The sequence below is a fragment of the Mandrillus leucophaeus genome, unplaced genomic scaffold (genome assembly GCF_000951045.1).
Source record: "Mandrillus leucophaeus isolate KB7577 unplaced genomic scaffold, Mleu.le_1.0 Scaffold929, whole genome shotgun sequence".
Taxonomy (NCBI): Eukaryota; Metazoa; Chordata; class Mammalia; order Primates; family Cercopithecidae; genus Mandrillus; species Mandrillus leucophaeus.
This window is the reverse complement of record NW_012110130.1, coordinates 431,150-451,631: the sequence shown is the minus strand read 5'-3', so window position 1 is coordinate 451,631 and position 20,482 is coordinate 431,150. Positions and strand designations below refer to the sequence as shown.

Below are 20,482 nucleotides of genomic sequence, written 5' to 3'. Positions count from 1 at the left end.
GCGAATTCAAATTTTAATGGCCATAAACAAAATTTTATTGGAACCTGGCTGCACCCTTTGTTTATGTATTGTCTATGGCTGCTCTTGGGCCAGAATGGTGGCGTTAAGGAGTGGCCACCATGTGTATGGCCACCACATACACATGTCTTTGTATGTGGCCCATACAAAGACAGTATGGGCCACAGTGTTAAAATATTGACTCCCCGGCCCTTTGAAGAAAAAGTCCGCTAGTCCCTGCTCTAGTACATCTTCCTCACACTTATTAATGAAGAATCAGGGCCCCGGGGGAGAGGGGCAGTATCTTGTTCAAGGCATCATGGGAGCTCTGCTTTCTGTACACGTTCAGCGTCCTGTTTCTGTAGGCTCAGGCCTTAAGAGACTGAAAGCCCCTACTTTTTCTGTCTCTTGGGTTGGCCCAGGGTAGAAACCCAGGTTCCAGGCTGTGAGGAAGTCCAGGACACACAGAGAGGTCATGTGTAGGTGTTCAGGCCGACAGCACAGCCCGGTGCCCAGCTGACAGCCAGCTCAATGACCAGAGGTATGAGTGAGGAAGCCTTCCGATGACTCCAGGCCAACTCCTATGTGACTACAGCTACAACCACACAAAAGAGCCTGAACGAGAACCACTGGCTGAGCCCAGTCAACCCCGGAACCAGAAGAGATGATAATGCCATCTAGCCTTGAGACTTGTTTGGAGGGTGACGGGGCCAAGAATGACACCCACTGCCCCAGAGGCTGGGGGACTGGCAGGTGTGCCTTAGGGTGGGATTGAAGGTCATCCTGAGGAGGGTCCTTTTTGAGTGTGTTAAGGTGTCTGTGTCCGTGTGGACGAGCTGTCAGAATGGGCTGGGGGATGCGGTCAGGGACCGCTCCCATTCCCAGGGCCTGAGTGTCCTGACCATCCATGCTAGGTCTGTTCCATGTTGGCCACGCTGTTCCAGGCAGGGGCCTTTGGTCACACAGACTGGTCTCTGAGCCCGGTCTGATGTGTGTACTCTCAGGAGCCTGGACGAGGCAGTCTCAGTCCAGAAATGACCTCTTCAATACTTGGTGTGGTTCCTATATGAAATGCCCAATATTATGAGCCACTCAGGCCTGGGTCAGCTGCTGACTGGCTGGAGGAAGTGCACGGGACCATGTGAAGCCACAGCAGCCCCAGGGTTTGCAGTCAGAGGGACCTGCGTCTGAATCCTGGCTCCCCCGCTTACAAGCTGTTTGACCTTGGTGAGGTCAGATCATCTTTCTAAGCTTCAGTTTCTTTAGCCACACAATGGGTATAACGCTTACCCTTGAGGGTTATTGCGATTGTCAAACAAGGCAGCGTTTGCATGGGCTCTGGGCCTTGCTAGACATTCATCAGGCACTTAAGCTATGGGGGAGAGAAGTGAGGGGCTCAGGCTCTGGAGCCAGTGGGTTTAAACTCCACTCTACCACTAACAAGATGTTATTAAAAACTACTGTGTGCCTCAGTTTCCTCACCTGTAACATGGGGATAATAATGGTACCTGCCTCCTGGCTTGTGGAGAGGACGTGCTATATATAGTGCTTACAACAGCACAGCACACGTATATGGGTACTTCACAAACACGAATCCATTCAAGGAAACCAACCCTGGGTGCCCTGGGATGGCCGTTGGTCAGAGACACAGAAGCTGAAGCCAGCTTAGGATAAGCGGAGGGGCCCAGGCCTGCCCTTGGCTCCGCTGACCTCACTTCTGTTCCAGGGCTGTTTAGTTACCTGCTCCTAGGCCTGGGAGGCCCAGTGGACAACAGAGTGACCTCTTCACTGATTTGATCTGAATCCATTCTGCTCCGTGAGGGCCCATGATATTCACAGAGAGGCGAACTGGCATGATATTCACAGAGAGGCGACATCACCCGCTGAAGATCACACAGCAAGTCCCTGGGCCACCTGAATCCTGGCCACAGCTCCACCCTGCTACCCCCTCTCTTAAGTAACACATTAATAAGTGTCTTACCCTCAGACCATTATCTGTGCTGCCTGGTTAGGGAACATTTCTGAAACACATCAAACATTGACAAAAGGAGGTGTTTTTCTGTCCTCAGGCCAGGCCCTTCGGCCTCTGTTAACCAGTGAGTGTCCTCTGTTAATCCTGAGCCCAGCTCCTCCCACACACCAGGACAAACAAGGGCACTGAGCACGGGAGAAAGCTGTCCACCAGGGCCAGGAGGGGACGTGGAAGGTTAGTGGGTCCCCTCCCCCAAAGCAATGCACACAGCTGGGGCTCAATAAGTGCTCCTGGGTGGTAGGAACAGAACCAGCTGAGGGCACAGGAAGAGGGATCTGCTAAGCAGAGGAGGCCTGACCTGGGCTTCATTGGGTAAAACCAGTCATCATAATAAGTAGCTGGCATTTTGGGAGCTCTTAGTAAGTTCCAGACACTGCCCTGAGCACTGGACATGGTCACTCACTAACATTTCCATGTTTCACCATCAGTAGGGTGCGTATGTCGCTCTCCCCAGTCTACAAACAGGAAGCTGAAGGCAAGAGCGATGAAGTCATTTGCTTAAGTCACACTATTACCAAAGGCCGAGCTTGGATTCACACCCAGCATCCTGGCTCCAGACCCAAGCTCTCAACCACCATGCAAGCCTGTGGGAGTGGGAGGGGTGAAATGTACGAGTGAGGGGTGACTTCTAGGTATTGGCTTGGGGTGGCTGTCCCTTTGATGGATATGCGGGAGGGGCGCAGGTGTTAGGTAGGGTACTGGGGAGAAGGTGGATGAATTGGGTTGGCAGGTGTTGAGTTCCAGATGCCTGGGGATGCTCAGGTGGAGGAGGCAGGAGCGAGGCGGCTTATGGCGCTGAGGCTGGTGAAGGGGGCTGGAGCTGCTCACTCCAGAGGCATCAGTGTAGAAATGCAGCCTGGGAGACACCTGAGCAATGAAGGGGCAAGGCCACAGCTAAGGCAGGGGAATTGATATTTAGTGTGCAAGGACTCAAAATGACAGCAGGAAGTGTTTTGGAGACCATTATTATTATTATTATTGAGATAGAGTCTCACTCTGTTGCCCAAGCTGGAGTGCAGTGGTGCAATCATAGCTTATTGTAACCTTGAACTTCTGGGCTGAAGTGATCCTCCTGCCTCAGCCTCCTGGGACTCAGCCACCACAACCAGCCAATTTTTAGATTTTTCTGTAGGGACAAGGGTGTGGGGGGGCCTCCCTATATTGTCCATGCTAGTCTTGAACTCCTGACCTCAATTAGTCCTCCTGCCTTAGCCTCCCAAAGTGCTGGGATCACAGGAATCAGTCACCACATCTAGCCAAGTGCTATTTTTATTTATTTATTTCATTTCATTTCATTTATTTATTTTTGAGACAGAGGTTTGTTGTTGTTGTTGTTGTTTTTGAGATGGAGTCTCGCTCTGTCACCCAGGCTGGAGTGAAGTGGTGTGATCTTGGCTCACTGCAACTTCTACCTCCTGGGTTCAAGCGATTCTCCTGCCTCAGCCTCCTGAGTAGTTTGGATTACAGGTACCTGCCACATGCCTGGCTAATTTTTTTGTGTTTTTAATACAGATGGGGTTTCACCATGTTGGCCAGGCTGGTCTCGAACTCCTAAGCTCAGGTGATCCACCCGCCTCAGCCTCCCAAAGTGCTGGGATTACAGGCATGAGCCACTGTGCCTGGCCAAGTGCTATTTTTAAATGAATGTTTTCTTTATTTTGAGAATAGATAATAAATGCACAATAAATTCACTCCCAAAGGGTGAAAATTGTGTCTCTTACTCTGTCCCCCTTCACCAGTTCTTCTCCCCAGAGACAGCCACTGTCCCCAGTTTCTTCTTTCTTCTTTCTTTTTCTTTCTTTTTTCCTTTTTTTTTTTTTTTTTGTTAGAGACAGGGTCTCACTCTGTTGCCCAGGCTGGAGTGCAGTGGCACGATCACAGTTCACTGCAGCCCCAGCTTCCCAGGCTCAAGCAATCTTCCTACTTCCGTTTCCCAAGTAACAGGGACTACAGATGCACACCACTACGCCTGGGTAATTAAAAACAATTTTTTTTTTTTTTTAGAGACAGGGTCTCGCTATGTTGCCCAGGTTTGTCTCAAACTCCTGGGCTTGAGCAATGCTCCTGACTCAGCCTCCCAAAGTGCTGGAATTACAAACCATGAGCCACTGTGCCCGGCCTGTTCCCAAAGAAACAAGAAAGATGTTTCTTGTACATCTTTCCAGGGATATTTAACACACAGGAATAGGTGTTCAGGTGTCGTGGCTCACGCCTGTAATCCCAGAACTTTGGAAGTGGATTGCTTTGAGTCCAGGAGTTCGAGACCAGCCCAGTCAACATAGTGAAACCCTGTCTGTGCGAAAAATACAAAAAATTAGCTGGGTGTGGTGGTGCGTGCCTGTGGTCCCAGCTGCTCAGGAGGCTGAGGTGGGAGGATCACTGGAGCCCAGGAGGTGGAGGTTGCAGTGAGCCAAGTTCGCACCACTGCACTCCAGCCTAGATAGACTGAGACCCTGTCTCAAAAAAAAAAAAAAAAAAAAAAAAAAGGGCATATACTTTCTCCTATAAATGGGCATATACTTTCTCCTATAAATGGTAACATATGCACTTTGCATCACCCTGTTTTCTCACTGGACAATACATCTTGGAGATCATTCCACACTGGTACGCACAGGGCTGCCTCACTCTTTTGATTGATGCAGAATATTTCACTGTAGGAATGAAGCATATGTAATAAACAGTCCCCTATGAATGGACCTTTAGGTTGTTTCCCATATTTTACTATTCCAACAATGCCACAATGAAGAGCCTTTGGCAGACAGCATTTTGCACATGTGTGAATATGTCTGTAAGGTAAATTCCTAAAAGCAAAATTTCTGGGTCAAAAAAGATGTGCAGTCTAAATTTTGATAGCTACTGCCAAATGTTTTTTATTGAAGTTGCTTGATTTATACTCCTACCAGCAACGTATGAAAGCACCTGTTTCCCCAATGTATTATTTTTTACATTGGTATCTTGCTGTAATTTTAATATGCAGTTCTTTTTTGAGTCAAGTTGAGCACTTTTCATCTTTTTTTTTTTTTTTTTTTTTTTAGACAGAGTCTTGCTCTGTCACCCAGGCTGGAGTGTGCAGTGGTGGGATCTCGGTTCACTGCAACCTCCATCTCCTGGACTCGAGCAATTCTCCTGCCTCAGCCTCCTGAGTAGCTGGAATTACAGGCATGTACCACCACGCCCGCCTAATTTTTGTATTTTCCGTAGAGACAGAGTTTCACCATGTTGGCCAGGCTGGTCTCAAACTCCTGACCTCAAGTGATCTGCCTGCCTCGGCCTCCTAAAGTGTTGGCATTACAGGCATGAGCCATCGTGCCTGGCTATACATTTAAAAGCCATTTCCTTTTCTGTAAACTGTCCATTGGTATCCTTTGCATATTCAGATAAGCTGGGCATCTTTGTCTTAGGAACTATTTGTGCAATAAGGAAATTAACCCCTCGTCTATAAAATGAGTTGCAAATATATGGTATTTTTCCCGGTTTGTCTTATGATTTTGTTATTATTACTTTTTTTTTTTAGATAAACATAAGCCTGTAGCACCTGGTATTTCCAGGCAGTCTCCCATACAAGCCCTAACCAGGCTTAGTTTCCAAGATCAGATGCATTCAGAATGGTACGGTTAATTTTTTAATAGAGAATTAGTTGTATTCTTACGGCTTCTGGGTTTCGCACACATAGTGTATCAGTTATTTATTGCTGCATAAAGAATTACTCCAAAATTGAACGGCTGAGAGCAACAGCAGTCAGTGCATTATCATCTCTTATGGTTCCGGGGTTGACTGGGCTCTGGGTTCAGCCAGTGATTATCCTAAAGGCTCTTTCGTGCGGTTGTAGCTGTAGTCAGATAGGAGTTGGCCTGGAGTCATCGGAAGGCTTCCTCATACCTCTGGTCATTGAGCTGGCTGTCAGCTGGGCCCCCGGCTGTGCTGTTGGCCTGAACCCCTACACATGACGTCTCTGTGTGTCCTGGACTTCCTCACAGCCTGGAACCTGGGTTTCTACCCTGGGCCAACCCAAGAGACAGAAAAAGTAGGGGCTTTCAGTCTCTTAAGGCCTGAGCCTGTGGAAACAGGACCCTGAGCGTGTACAGAAACCAGGGGTCCCATGAGGCCTTGGAGAAGATACTGCTCCCTCTCCCCCGGGGCCCTGATTCCCCAGTGGCACGAGGCGCACACCTCCCGCCCCGCCCCACACAAGGACACTGTGTAGGGTCACTGTGACTGTCAGTCCCCCAGCACGCGAAGTCACAGCCCAGCCGCAACGGCGCACTCCCGCAGGCGAAGCCACACCCCCCTGCGCACGTCGCGCGGCGTTTCTCCCGCCCACTCCAGCCTGGCCCCGCCCCGGCCCAGGTCCATTCCGGGGTCAGATTCCGTCCTGCCAGGTCTGAGTCGGCGGCTGCACGGCGGATGAGACCGGTGCTACTCATGAAGGTGTTCGTCACCCGCAGGATACCCCCCGAGGGCAGGGCCGCGCTCGCCCGGGCGGCAGAGTAAGAGCCCCGGGCCCCGTGGGGGAGGGGCGGGGCGGTCCCGGGGACCGGAGAGCCGGGCGGGGCGTTTGGGCCTTGTGGCTGGCTGGGACGGGCTTGGAGTTTTGGGGAGGCTCAGAGAAAGTTCTCTGGGGCCCAGTTCTCTCCAGGACTCTTAAGACGACGCTGGGACCTGCAGTTCCGGCTTTGGAGAGGGGGAGATTGCCCCTGAGGCAAGGTCCAGGCTAATTCTCCACGCTCCCGCAGGGCACGTGGGGTCAGGGATGTGGCGGTCACTGACCTGGCCCCCTCGGACGTTTGGCAGGGGCCTTTGATGATTCTTTTTCTTTATATTTACTTATCTTTATTTATTTATTTTTTTGAGACAGAGTCACTCTGCTGCACAGGCTGGAGTGCAATGGCTTGATCGCTCGTGGCTCACTGCAGCCTCGACTTCTTGGGCCCAATTAGTTCTCCCACCTGAGCCTCCCGTGCAGCTGGGACTACAGGTGCAAACAATCACCACCGGCTAATTTTCTGATTTTTTTTGTAGAGATGGGGGTCTCACTCTGTTGCTCCGGATGTTCTCAAATTCCTGGGCTCAAGCGATCCTCCTGCCTCAGCTTCCCAAAGTTTGGAATTACAGGTGTGAGTCACCATGACCGGCCTGAGGACCCTTTTAATTAATTTATTTATTTTTAAGACAGGGTCTCACTCTCATCCAGGCTAGAGTGCAGTGGCGCAATTATACCTCACTGCAGCCTCAACCTCCTGGACTCAAGCGATACTTCCACCTCAGCCTTCCAAGTAGCTGGGACTACTACAGGCATGCACCACCATGCCTGGCTAATTTTTTATTTTCTGCAGAGACGAGGGTCTCACTGTGTTGCCCAGGCTGGTTTTCAACTCCTGTACGAAGGGATCCTCCCACCTCAGCCTCCCAAAGTTCTGGGATTACAGGCATGAATCACTGCATCTGGCCCACCCTTGCTAAATGGAACCCTTTTTGTGGGCCAACCTTACCAGGTGCTTCATATACATAAACTTTTAATCCTGGCAGCATTGTTAAAAACTAATGAAAAACTGGAGGCTGGACTTAGGGTTAAGTTCCTTCCCAAAGCCACGCGGCTCCCAGGTGGAGGAACTCCTGGGAGTTCTGCATCTGACTGCTGTCTGATCACTGCATTTGATCAGATTTGTGTTTCCAATGTTAGATAGGAAGAGGATGCAACCCCGCCTCAGCAGCCAGTTCTAGGGGCAGATGAGATTTTCACATTTTGTTCACTGCAACAAAACCTTTGCCAAGGACCCACTTTGTAGAGCAGAGGGCGGAAGGCAGCAGCCGTGCTCGTGGTAACAGTAGCTCACACTGTATCCTGCTCATGGGGAGGTGGATGAAGTGGTCCGTGGCCCGGGCTTGGTCAGGAGGTGCGAGTAGCTATCCTGTGTCCTGCCGCATAGAGGCTCCACACGTGCTGGCTGTACTGAATTCCATGGTGCACCACTGGGACAAATATCCGGTTCCCGTGAGCTGCCGTGGAAGCGTTGGGTGACCTTGACCTTATCTGTCCTGGCCCAGTCCAACTATGAGAGTTTTCTATTTCATGGACTCCACGGACAGGAAGAGATGCAACAGGCCATTGAATCCAGGCCCCCACCTGAGGCACACCCTGCCTCTCACGGGCCTTCCCTGCAGTTGGCTGCCCGCTTGGCCACCCAGCCCTTGCTAGTGTGGGAAAGCTCTTCTCTGTGCTGACCTGAGAGCTGTCCCCATGCCTTCCCCTTGCAGCTTAGGCTCTGCTTGGGGGCCCCTCAGCCCTTCACCTGTCACCTGCTCTCTCGGTACAGTTCTGAGGCCACCCCTGCCTGACCCTGCCTCCCCTCAGCCAGCCCCGGGCAGCCTGAGGCCAGGACCATCAGAGGCCAGGGTTCCCAGCTGGGAGGGGCGGGGACAGGTGTGCGGCTCCTGCTTCTCCTGAGGGCCTCCCTTTCCCCGCAGCTGTGAGGTGGAGCAGTGGGACTCGGATGAGCCCATCCCCGTCAAGGAGCTGGAGCGAGGTGTGGCGGGGGCCCACGGCCTGCTCTGCCTCCTCTCCGACCGTGTGGACAAGAGGATCCTGGATGCCGCAGGTGCGCGCTGGGTGGGCAGGGGACTCGAGGGTGGCTTGGGCCTGTGGGCCCCTCAGCCTGCGCCACTGGCTCCTGGGCTGCTCTGCAGTGCTGTCTGGGTTCTGACGGCGTTTCCTGCGATACCAGGCCTAAGCGGGCAGATAGCTTGCTCTGGCACAGGCCCTGCCCCTCCCTCCTGCTGTGAACCCCTTGGCAGGGGGGCCCTGGGAAGGCAAAGACCGTGGTGTGGAGACTGTGGGTGTGGGGAAGAGCATCCAAGGCCCTGGGTTCTCCAGCCCTGCCACAACCTTGCTCTGTGACCTCCAGCAAGACCCTGGCCATTCTGGGCCTGTGCGTCGTGTGAGGGAGGACCCAGCTCAGCGCCGAGCTCCAGCGGGATGTCCTCCCGCAGCCGCGGCCATGGCTCTCAGCCCGTGGAAGGATCAGCCTCCCCCTGCGAGGCTGTTGTGACAGTTTTGAGAAAAGGTTCAGACTCAGGGCTGCCAGATGGGAAGGGACCCTTGTGAGTCAGTGCTGAGCCACCCCGTGCCCGGGCCTTGGCCTGGAAGCTTTCTGGTGTCTTGCTTGCAGGAGGGGGTAGAGAGGGTCGCGTCCCAGCTACCACCTTGGCACTCTCAGAGGTGTCCATGGGGGAGGCCCCAGCATGGCTGAAGGAGACCCGAGGCCTCACTGGGTGGACAGCCCAGTGGGTAAGAGCGGGGCCTTGGTGGCAGAGGCCCTGAGGTGAACCCAACTCTGCCTGTGACTGAGCCAGGCCACTTCACCTCCCTGAGATGCAGTGTCTGAGGCTGTCAAAGGGGATTATTCAGAGTTTTAAGTGAAGAACAGAGATGTCAGCCTCTTATTCTAAGAAAACAATAATAAGCGGTGTCCCCATGATAGTCCCCAGTGCTGTGGCTTTGAGTTCCTCGAGGAAAGATACTAACAAAGCACTTTCTGCACAACAGGGGCCAATCTCAAAGTCATCAGCACCCTGTCCGTGGGCGTGGACCACTTGGCTTTGGATGAAATCAAGAAGCGGTAACTGTAGCTTGGGATCTGGAGGGGGCCTAGCGAGAGGGGTGGGTATGAGAGAAAGAAAGAGGAGCTGTTGATTTGTTTTTACTTCATATCCCTCGGCCATTCAGGGAGAATGTGAGGTGGCTGATGATAGAATCTGTCCACATGTGCACAGGTCAGTTACAATAAACCCCAGCGGTCAGAAACAGTGGGTAACTTCTGTGTAGGTGGCACCCTTTCACATTCATTATCTTTTTTGATCCCCACAACAATACCTTGAAGTAGCAAAGGCAGGTATTATTCTTTCTCTTTCAGATGAGGAAATTCAGAAAGGTTAAGTTACTTGTTCAGTCCTTGAACCCTAATCTTCCATCTTCATATCCTTCCAAAGTGGGAGACAATCTAAATAGGAATGAGGACTGAACGTTTTTGAGTGCTGATTTATAGTTCTGAGCTTCCTGGCAGGCAGATCAAAGAGGGAACAAAGTAACTCCATGGAAATAGCCCAGCAGTAGACATCAGTAAAGGTGGTTGAGGCTGATGTTACCACCACATGTTTGATTCGTAGTGGGATCCGAGTTGGCTACACCCCAGATGTCCTGACAGATACCACCGCGGAACTTGCAGTCTCCCTGCTACTTACCACCTGCCGCCGGTTGCCGGAGGCCATCGAGGAAGTGAAGAAGTAAGTGAACGCAGGCCAGGTGCGGTGGCTTACGCCTGTAATTCTAGCACTTTGGGAGGCTGAGGTGGGCGGATCATGAGGTTAGGAGTTCGAGACCAGTCTGGCCAACACAGTGAAACCCCGTCTCTAGTAAAAATACAAAAAAAAATTAGCCAGGTGTGGTGGCGGGCCCCTGTAATCCCAGCTACTTGGGAGGCTGAGGCAGGAGAATCATGTGAACCCAGGAGACAGAGGTTGCAGTGAGCTGAGATCACGCCATTGCACTCCAGCCTGGGTGACGGTGTGAGACTCCGTCTCAAAAAAAATAAAAATAAAAAAAGTGAACGCCTGGCAGGAACATTGGCTCTGCTCAGCACTGGGTCCTGATCACTGGTGCCAGTCTGGCCCACGCATAGTCCCTGACCCCAGGTGTGCCCCATTGAGTGAGGACTCAGCTAAAATAATTAAAGCACGAGGCAGAGCTGCAATAAAGGCAGGAAGGGAAGTGGTGAGAGAAGAGGATGAGGGAGGACAAACAAGTTCTGCTGGTGGGTGAGGGCTAGCCGGGAGAGTGTGGATCAGGGAGGGCTTCACAGAATAAGTAGCAGGTGGGCGTCTGCTTGAGTCCTGAAGGCTGCAGGTCCACGGTCCCTTAGATGCCAAAAATCTAAAAACGTTGGACAGCTGAAAGTTCTTTCATACTAACAGGAGACTATTTAAGGCTTTTATTTCTCCCACTTAATGTGACTTTCCTAAGTTTTGCTGCAGACGTAACACCGGTTAAAACAGGGTGCTGCCCAGACACTGCAGAGGGTGATGTGTGGAATCTACCACCTGCGCCATGCTGCCATTTTAAAGGCCAAACAATTTTAAAATCTAGCCTGAAGGTTTCAGATCAGGGATTTCGGCCTGTATATCAAGAGTTAGAGTGGGCCGGGTACGGTGGCTCACACCTGTAATCCCAGCACTTTGGGAGGCCGAGGCGGGCAGATTGCTTGAGCCTCAAGAGTTAGAGAACAGCCTGGGCAACATGGCAAAACCCTGTCTCTACGAAAAATACAAAAATTAGGCAGGTGTGGTGTTACACGCTGTAGTCCCAACTACTCACTCGGGAGGCTGAGGAGGGAGGGTTGCTTGAACCCGGGAGGCAGAGGCTGCAGTGAACTGGGATCATATCACTGTACTCCAACCTGGGTGACAGAGCAAGACCCTTTCTCAAAAAAAAAAAAAAGCTGGGGGAAGCATTCCATGTGCAGATGGAGGGACTGGCCTGAGTCACGGTGGGAGGTGTGCAAACGCAGGCTGTCACAGTGTGTGACCAGCAGCGTGGGCCCCGGCACGGGGCGTGGAGCAGAGTAGACAGTGCTGAGTCCTGCTCGCTGTCCTGTCTGGGGAGTCAGCATGTCTACGGGAGGTGGCTCAGGGCAGGCTCCGTCTCTTGCCCAGGGCAGCAGCGTGGGCCCTGTGGCTGTACTCTTTGTTGCTGCCCTAAAGTGCCAAGAGAACTTGTTTTGGAATCATAAATCCTGAGTTTGCAGCCTGTTGCTCTCAGCTCTCTCCGGCTGTGTGACCTCAGGTAGGTCACCCTGTCTGGTTTGTTTTCCCATCTGCAAAACAGGATGAGAGCCAGTAAGGCCCCTTCCCGCCCTCAAGTTCTGTGTCCCTAGTGGCTTTAAAGGAGGAGTCGTTGCTGCTGCTCGTCTGCAGCGCTGAGGGGCGGTGCCTCATCCCACTCTCAGTCCCTGACCTGGAGGATGGGTTTGTACCTTGGACCACAGTCAGAGGTGCTGGGTTCTCAGCGGCCACTCATCTTGGCCCAAGGCTGGGCTTCTCACCTGCCACTCTCTCTCCCCTAGTGGTGGCTGGACCTCGTGGAAGCCCCTCTGGCTGTGTGGCTATGGACTCACGCAGAGCACTGTCGGCATCGTCGGGCTGGGGCGCATAGGTGAGGCCCCCACCTGCCCACTTGCCCGCCCCGGCTCTCACAGCTGTGGTTTGCATCCCTGGCACCACGTGTCTGAAGGCTGAGAAGACCCACATGCTGTCAGGGCACTTTGCCTGCAGTAGAGGTATCTCTAGTGAGGGTTACAGTTTTGTAAAACACAGGCAAATATATAAATAAACCAAAGCAGGAGTTCCTTAAGAACTCACTAGGTGATAAAAGCAAGTTGCCTGAGGGTCAGGGGGCTTCATGATTCCAGCTCCATAAAGAACAGATGAAGACTACAAATGCTGTGTTGGGGCCCTTAGGAGTGGTTACTGTGAGAGAGCCCATTCCCCCGACACCTGCTCCAGCTTTGGTTCTGGAAGCTTTGTGACTCACGAAGCCCTAACTCGGGCCAGAGGGCTCGGTGGGCAGAGTTGATCTGCAGTTCTGCAGATGAGGCAGAGCCACTTTTCTTCCAGTGGCCGTTATTTGGAGAAGCCTGGCAGAAGCGCTTGGGCCTAGCCAAGCAGCTATCTATTGGGATTCTCTGTCATCCTGCCTGGTGCAGGGGTGCAGGTGAGGTGGAGAGTGTGGAGAAACTGTCTAACCAGCAAACAGCCCTGCCTCTCACTAGAGAGTTGCTTGGAGGAACCCAACAGCTTTGGGGCACGTTCTGAGCCTGAAAATCCAACTGTACAAATCTGCCTCAGCAGCAGCGTACGTGAAAAGTGTCGGTGTGGGGTGAGCTGGCAGTTTGGCAGTGCCACCAAAAGTCAAATGGAGTCTGAGACTGCATTCACAGAAGCAGAGGGTCCAAGATGAAGGAGGGGACTGCTTGACCAGGCGTCTCCTTTGTGAAAACTCTCTCCAGTTCTCAGAGGTTAGGAAAAACCTGAGTGGCTTTCCAGATGGCTTGGACCATGTGAGGACAGCATCAGCCAGTGACAGCCTCAGGGGAGCTGAGGTGATGTCTCCAGATCCCTGGGGCAGTGCGGGCTGGCTGGGGGCTGGTTATGGCGGGGCAGCCAGCCCCCCACCCACTTTGGGGGAGACAGGAGCAGGCAGCTCTGGGGCTGTGCTGATGAAAGGGTCTGCCCTGAGGGCCGCTGTCCCGGAGCTGCTGGGTGGCGCCCCTGCCCTCTGCGGGACTGGGAACGAGACGCGGACTCTCCTTGCTCTAGGCCAGGCCATTGCTCGGCGTCTGAAACCATTTGGTGTCCAGAGATTTCTATACACAGGGCGCCAGCCCAGGCCTGAGGAAGCAGCGGAATTCCAGGCAGAGTTTGGTAAGTGAAGCTTGATTTCCACAGGAGCCTATCTGTGCCCAGTTGAGAGGCAGTATTTTCTCTCAATGGTGGCATTTTCAGGCAGAGGGCAGGAGCTCCAGTCATGTCCAGGGGCTGCTGTGTCTGGTAGATGTTTAATCTCCCTGCCCCTGGACACAGGCCCACTCAAGAGGCACAGGGACTTACCCAGGTCCTCTCCGTGCCAGCAGAGCAGTCCAGGGCTCCCGTCTTTCAGCGTCCTGTGTTGCCATCCCCGTTGTGGGCGGAGCAGCGGGGATGGTGATGGGTGTGAGGAAGGGCTGGGCACTTGCACTGGCTTTTCCTTCATCAACTGGCAAGCACTACCCTAGCCTCTGTGCGCTTTAGTCCAGGCGGATCCAGCCCCTGGCGGGTCCACAGCCTGGTGAGCAAAAGGCAGGCTGGATCTCAAGCATTCCCCACGCCCCTGGACACTTTGGGCCCTGAAGGTGATTAAAGCCAGAGTGGTCCAGGTCCCACTGTGTGTGATTTGACTTCGTACACTCATGAGAGTTGTCCAGGTAGAGACTCGGCCTTCAGGAAGCATCTTGGGAGTCTCTGTTATGGGAGTCGGGAGCAAGGGGCTGGTTTCCCACCATCTGGTTGTCCCTAGCCTGGGACTCAGTGCCTGATGGAGTCCTGCCCTCCCTCAGTGTCTACCCCTGAGCTGGCTGCCCAGTCTGATTTCATCGTTGTGGCCTGCTCCTTAACGCCTGCAACCAAGGGACTCTGCAACAAGGACTTCTTCCAGAAGATGAAGGAAACAGCTGTGTTTGTCAACATCAGCAGGTATCCTAGGGCCACCTTACCCAGCAAGCCTGGAGAGGAGCCGTCCCCACTGCTGCCATCTGGAGATTTTCTTCCCCGTGGGTGGTTGATAAGACCCCAGGCTGAGCTTGCTGGTTTCCATAAACCAACCAACCAACTCAGAAATTCGTGGGAATACACGAGAGCTCCACACAGGGAAGAAGAGCTGTCGCAGTGGGCCTAGCCTGCCTGCTTCTCAGCAGTGGCCCCTGCCTGGCAGGGCCTGGCACACAGCAGGGTGGCTTCAGGGAGTGTTCCCAGGGAGCCTTGGCAGGCCCATTGTCCTCAACCACAAAGGGCTGGACTTCAGGATCTGAAGGGCCCTCTGGAGGCCGCCTCCCACACTGCTGAGCCTGGCTTTGGCTGCCTGTGGTTCAGTGATATTTTGAATCTTACCCCCCTGGGCAGACAGACCCTAAAACTCACGTGGTTGTAGTTCCTCACACTGTCCCTAGGGCTGCCGTCAGGCCATTGAGCATGTATGGGGGTCAGACCTTCCTTCTCTGCCACTCCAAGGCCTTCCTAGCTGGTCCCCCTTGAGCCTGTTTACGTAAGTTTAGGGGAAGGGGGATTGGGTGAGGTCACCCTGAGGACTTATCCACCCCAAAGGTACCTGTAATTACCAATGTTTAGCCACAAAACAGGTAACCTGGGAATGGAAGAGTCAAACATGCAGGACCACAGGACTGGCTGGCACCAGTCATAGCTGCCGTGTACCAGGTGCCTGCGTGTACCCAGGACAGCCCAGGACCCTGTATTACTTAGTGCACAATATACAGTCTCTAGAAGATCAGTTCTTGACTTCAGTGGCCGCTGCCTTTGATGGATGTGGTTAGGGGTGTGCTCATTCCTCTGCTCTGGTTTAGGCAGGTGCCTCATAGCACACTGTGGTGCTTCTCAGTGGGGATCTGGGGGCCAACCAGATCAGAAACACTTGGATGGGGCCTAACAGATGCCCTTCTGGGCCCTGTTCATGCAGTAGAGCATGTAAGAAAGCTTTAATCCTCCCAACATGCCTGGGAGTTAGGTGGTATTCTCCTTATGTCACAGAGCAGATAATTTGAGACACAGATAATTTGAGGCACGGAGAATTTGAGAAACTTGCCCAAGGTCACACAGCTAGGAGGAGGCAGGGCTGGAGTTCTCTGAGTATGTAAGACTGACAGACATACTGTAAGTATACCTAAGACTTAGTGCTTTAAAAGTCAGTGCCAAGTGTCAGGTGAGTGGAAAAATTCATTCTGTAGGTGGTTCTGCCTCAAAGGTGGCCTGGGCGGAGGGATTTTCATGGTACCCATGTCACCACTGTCATTCCCAGGGGCGACGTTGTAAACCAGGACGACCTGTACCAGGCCTTGGCCAGTGGTCAGATCGCAGCTGCTGGACTGGATGTGACGACCCCAGAACCACTGCCTACAAACCACCCTCTCCTGACCCTGAAGAACTGTGGTAAGAACCGCATTTTCTGACGCAAACTCCCTGCTGCCCTGCAGGACCAGTGTTTTCCAGGGGGTCCTGAGGGGCCGGGTGTGGAGCTAGTGTGAGCAAGTGCTGAACCCAAAGGGACACACCAGGGACTGTAAATGTTTACACTGTTAGTGACATGGGTGTATGACAGGAGCAGTCCTCTTGAGCATGTTCTGCTGGGTCTCTGTCCCTAAAGGAACAGAGTGTAGGTGTGAGAGCATTTGTTTTAGGAAAAAAAAAAAAAAAAAAGAGTGGGCCAGGTGTGGTGGCTCACACCTGTAATCCCAGCACTTTGGGAGGCTGAAGTGGGCGGATCACGAGGTCAGGAGTTCGAGACCAGCCTGGCCAATATAGTGAAACCCCATCTCTACTAAAAATACAAAAATTAGCTGGGTATGGTAGTGTGTGCCTGTAGTCCCAGATGTTTGGGAGGCTGAAGCAGAAGAATCGCTTGAACCTGGGAGGTGGAGGTTGCAGTGAGCTGAGATTGTGCCACTGCACTCCAGCCTGGGCAACAGAGTGAGACTCCATTTCAAAAACAACAACAAAGTGGGCTGACTACATGTCTACATGTGTTATACCACAGTGACTCGTGTAAAACCTGTTACTCTAAATTGCTATTACCAGTTTAGGTGTGAAAAATTAAAAGTGTAATGACAATGCCAATATTTATAACTTGGCCAGTTTTTCAAGCTGTTGTTTCACAACAAAGCCCCCTTCTCTCTTCTGCTTTGTGGGGCTGGGGCCAGGCCTCTGCACACCCCATTTCTGCTGTGCCAGCTGCACTGGCAGGCCCTCACGGTGTGGGTGTGGGAGGGCCTGCTTCCTCCTGCCCTCCCTTCCTGTCTTTGGGGGAGTGGCAGCAGCACTTCTTAACCTCACAGTACCAGTTTGCTCCCCATAGTGGCTGGGGAATCCAGTTTGCAGTTTTTCCAACACTTGGTGAACCAGCCGCACTGAGTCCCGCTCAGAGATAAAAGCAACAGCCAGTCAGTGCCCCTGCCACAGAAGTCTGAGTTGCAGCACCAGAAGTGCCTCCAGCAGTTGCTACCTCTGTGCTACCATAGTGCAATGGTTCTCATACTTTTTTTTTGTTTTTTTTTTTTTTGAGACAGAGTCTCGCTCTGTCGCCCAGGCTGGAGTGCAGTGGTGCAATCTGAACTCACTGCAACCCCCGCCTCCTGGGTTCAAGCAATTCTCCTACCTCAGCTTCCCAAGTAGCTGGGATTACAGGCGTGCACCACCAGGCCCAGCCAATTTTTGTATTAGAGATGGGGTTTGTCCATGTTGGCCAGGCTGGTCTCAAACTCCTGACGTCAGCTGATTCACCTGCCTTGGCCTCCCGAAGTGCTGGGATTACAGGCATGAGCGCCCAGCAGCTCCCGGCCAGTTCTCATACTTTTATGTTCGTCAGAATCACCTGGCGGAGTGACTGATCACACACAGGTTGCTAGCCCCATCCCGAGGGTTTCTATTTCAGCAGGTCTGGGGTGGGGTCTGAGAGAGGGTGCTCCTCACTGCTCCCAGATGCCACTCAGGCTGCTGGTCCTGGGACCACACTTTGTGGTTTGGATTTTTGTCACCTGCTCAGTTAGTGAGTTAACAACTTTATGCGTAATGATTCTTTTATATTAAGATCTGCTCAGGTAGCTGGTGGAGTTTATGCCTCCAGACTAACAGAGCAATCAGGGCCTTAGGTTGTCTGGGCCAGTCTCTGTCTTTAATTTGCATTCTGGAATGGACACCTAAACAAAAGGTCTTTAGCTGCTTTCCCCAGTGAATGCTCCCATTATCGCAGCCCTTGGAAACGCTCCCGTCCCTCCCCCCACCCCAGCCTGCAAGGAGCACTGGGTGTGATGTCACGGCTGTCGCCCACAGCCAGGAAAACTGCCTTCCCACCCCTACCCCAGGTCCTGGAATTCAGCTCAGGGCCCCTGGACTGCTTCAAAAGACAGTTCTTGGTCTGAGGAGAGGGCGGTCAGGGCATGAAGCTGCAGTCGCCGCTGCTGTTGCTGCAAAATCTAAGCGCTGGGCTGCAGCCATGTCCTACTGCCGGCAGGAAGGGAAGGATCCAATCATATTTGTGATGAAAAAAGACCTTGCAGCTCCAAGCAACGCAGCTGATGACCCCAGTGATCCCTATGAGGGGAGCACGGATTGAGGCTGCTAAATGGAGACATTAACTGGAACTGCCTGTGCCTTGGGGGAACAGCCAGCGGCCCCTGTGGGAAACAATTCAAACTGGACTTTTCCTGCTCCCACTATAGTATGGAGAATGTCAAGGGGTCAGGCTGTGTAGACCAGTTGTGGGGCCATGCAGGAATGCATGCAGAAATACCCAGATCTTTGTCCCCAAGAAGGTGAGGAAGAGGTAGAGGAAAAGCCCGCAGAACATGTAGAAGCAGCAGCTCCCACTGAGGCCACTGCAACCAAAGAGGAGGGGTCAAGTTAATGAAGGCCATAGGACTCAGTCCTTCCACCCCTTCAGAGTGACACGGACCTTTCGCAAAATGCCATTTAGTCACCCCAACAAAGTGTTTTTTCCTCTGTTGTCCTGTAAACTGTAACGTACCAAATAATGTATTTTGATGATCAGGGGGCTTGGCCTCTTGACATATACACTGAAAAAAATGGGGGTTGTTTATATGTGTCCTGTGTAAACCTGTCGGCAAATGTAGCCACCACTTTTGAATTCTCCTAGATGGCCCTTAATTTTGCCACTTTGAAATAATGTGCTACTCAATCTCAGCAACCAAAAACCATTATCCGGGAACGTTTCTTATGAGTGAGCAGATTTATTCTGATTCATTGTATGTCTAAAATGTTGGGATGGGGCTGGTTAGGGTGGCTCATGCCTGTAATCCCAGCACTTTAGGAGGCCAAGGCAGGAGGATCACTTGAGACCAAGAGTTCGAATCTAGCCTGGACAACACAGTGAGACCCCATCCCTATAAAAAATTAAAAATTAGCCATGTGTGGTGGTATGCACCTCTAGTTCTAGCTGCTCAGGAGGCTGAGGTGGGAGAATCGCTTGAGCCTAGGAGGTTGAGGCTGTAGTAAGCTGATTGTGCCATGACACTCCAGCCTGGGCAACAAAGCAAGACTCTGTCTCAAAAATTCTTCTCTACTAGAAGAGGCCAAATGGTCAGATGCAAATTTCTCCAAACCCATCCTGACCTTGAGTATGTATATGGGTTACTACACTTCATTCCTGACATATTTTGATTTCCATGTTGGCACTGAGCTCCCGGTTTTCTATTTGGATGGTGAAAATTTGGACCCTGTCATTCACGGTCCCTTCCTAAGTGTAGGGAAAGGCTGGTTTTTGCTATCCCTTGTTATTCTGAAAGCTCTGGTTTGGGGTCCGTGTTCATGCTGGCTCTCAGTTTGATCAGATGCAATGTTCTTGAGAGGTGGGGATCTAATTACCAGAGAGGAGAGGAAACTGTGAATTAAGTACTCAATTATGGCTGGGCGCGGTGGCTCACACCTGTAATCCCAGCCCTTTGGGAGGCCGAGACAGAATCAGTTGAGGCCGGGAGTTCAAGACTCACCTGGGCAACAAAGACCCCATTACAATGATGATGAATTTAAAGAAGAAAATGTACTCAATTAAAAGGAAACATGATTTCTACCTGGAAAAAACCCAAAAGCAGTTTTGTGGGGTTTATTTGGTAAAGATGGCGTATCGCTGTGTGGCCCAGGCTGGCCTCAAACTCCTGGGCTCAAGTGACCCTTGCACCTCAGCCTCTGGAGTAGCTGGGACTACAGGAATATGCCACTGTACCCGGCTGACAGTTCTTTGGAGGCAAGTAACTTCACTTGCTCTGGGGTGGCACAGAGATAACTGTGCTGTTCAGCATTTCATTTTGGAGTTATATTCAGAAACCTTGTGGTCATGTGGCATCATTTTCAGGTGCACATGGTACAGGTGCACAAATTAGCACCCAGGTTCACCTTTTTTTGTTTTTGAGACAGAGTCTCCCTCTGTCATCCAGGCTAGAGTGCAATGGTACGATCTCAGCTTACTGCAACTTTTGCTTCCAAGGCTCAAACAATCCTCCTGCCTCAGCCTCCCAAGTAGCTGGGTCTATAGGTGTGGGCCACTACACCTGGCTAAATATTTGTATTTTTTGTAGAAATGGGGCTTCGCCATGTTGCCCAGGCTGGTCTTGAACTCCTGAGCTCAAGTGATCTGCCTGCCTTGGCTTCCCAAAGTGCTGGAATTACAGGCATGAGCCACTGCACCTAGCCCTAGAATACAAGTATTTCATCACATTGTGACTGGGTTTTAGTAGCCTGGAGGCCCTTCACTCTATTAGTCTGAACCTCAGCTCTGGGGGAGTGTCATGCTTAGTGACCAAGGGAGAAAAGGCAAGGCATGGAACCATGAGGTAGTCTCTATTCTTCTTACTGGCAAACCCAAGCCATGAAAACAGCCCAGTTGAAGGCTGCTGAACCACCCTTCTTATCTTCCTCTCTCTCCTTTCCAGTGATCCTGCCCCACATTGGCAGTGCCACCCACAGAACCCGCAACACCATGTCCATGTTGGCAGCTAACAACCTGTTGGCTGGCCTGAGAGGGGAGCCGATGCCCAGTGAACTCATGCTGTAGCCAAACAGTAGAGATGGAGGGCCGGGAGGCAAACCATACCCTGGTATTCTGTCAGACGTACCCAGGCTTGATTT

At 52.2% G+C, this 20,482-nt stretch overlaps 1 protein-coding gene across 1 annotated transcript; it reads left to right on the top strand.

The window, feature by feature from the left end:
* Window positions 1-6,342: 6,342 nt before the first annotated feature.
* On the top strand, window positions 6,343-19,309 carry GRHPR (glyoxylate reductase/hydroxypyruvate reductase). Its single transcript, XM_011970115.1, is given in 11 exon segments — window positions 6,343-6,516; window positions 8,495-8,625; window positions 9,573-9,645; window positions 10,193-10,309; window positions 12,145-12,233; window positions 13,397-13,501; window positions 14,173-14,308; window positions 15,645-15,775; window positions 17,704-17,939; window positions 17,942-18,100; window positions 18,102-19,309. Coding segments are annotated over 11 exon segments (1,404 nt in total). The 5' UTR covers window positions 6,343-6,433; the 3' UTR covers window positions 18,246-19,309.
* Window positions 19,310-20,482: the final 1,173 nt, after the last annotated feature.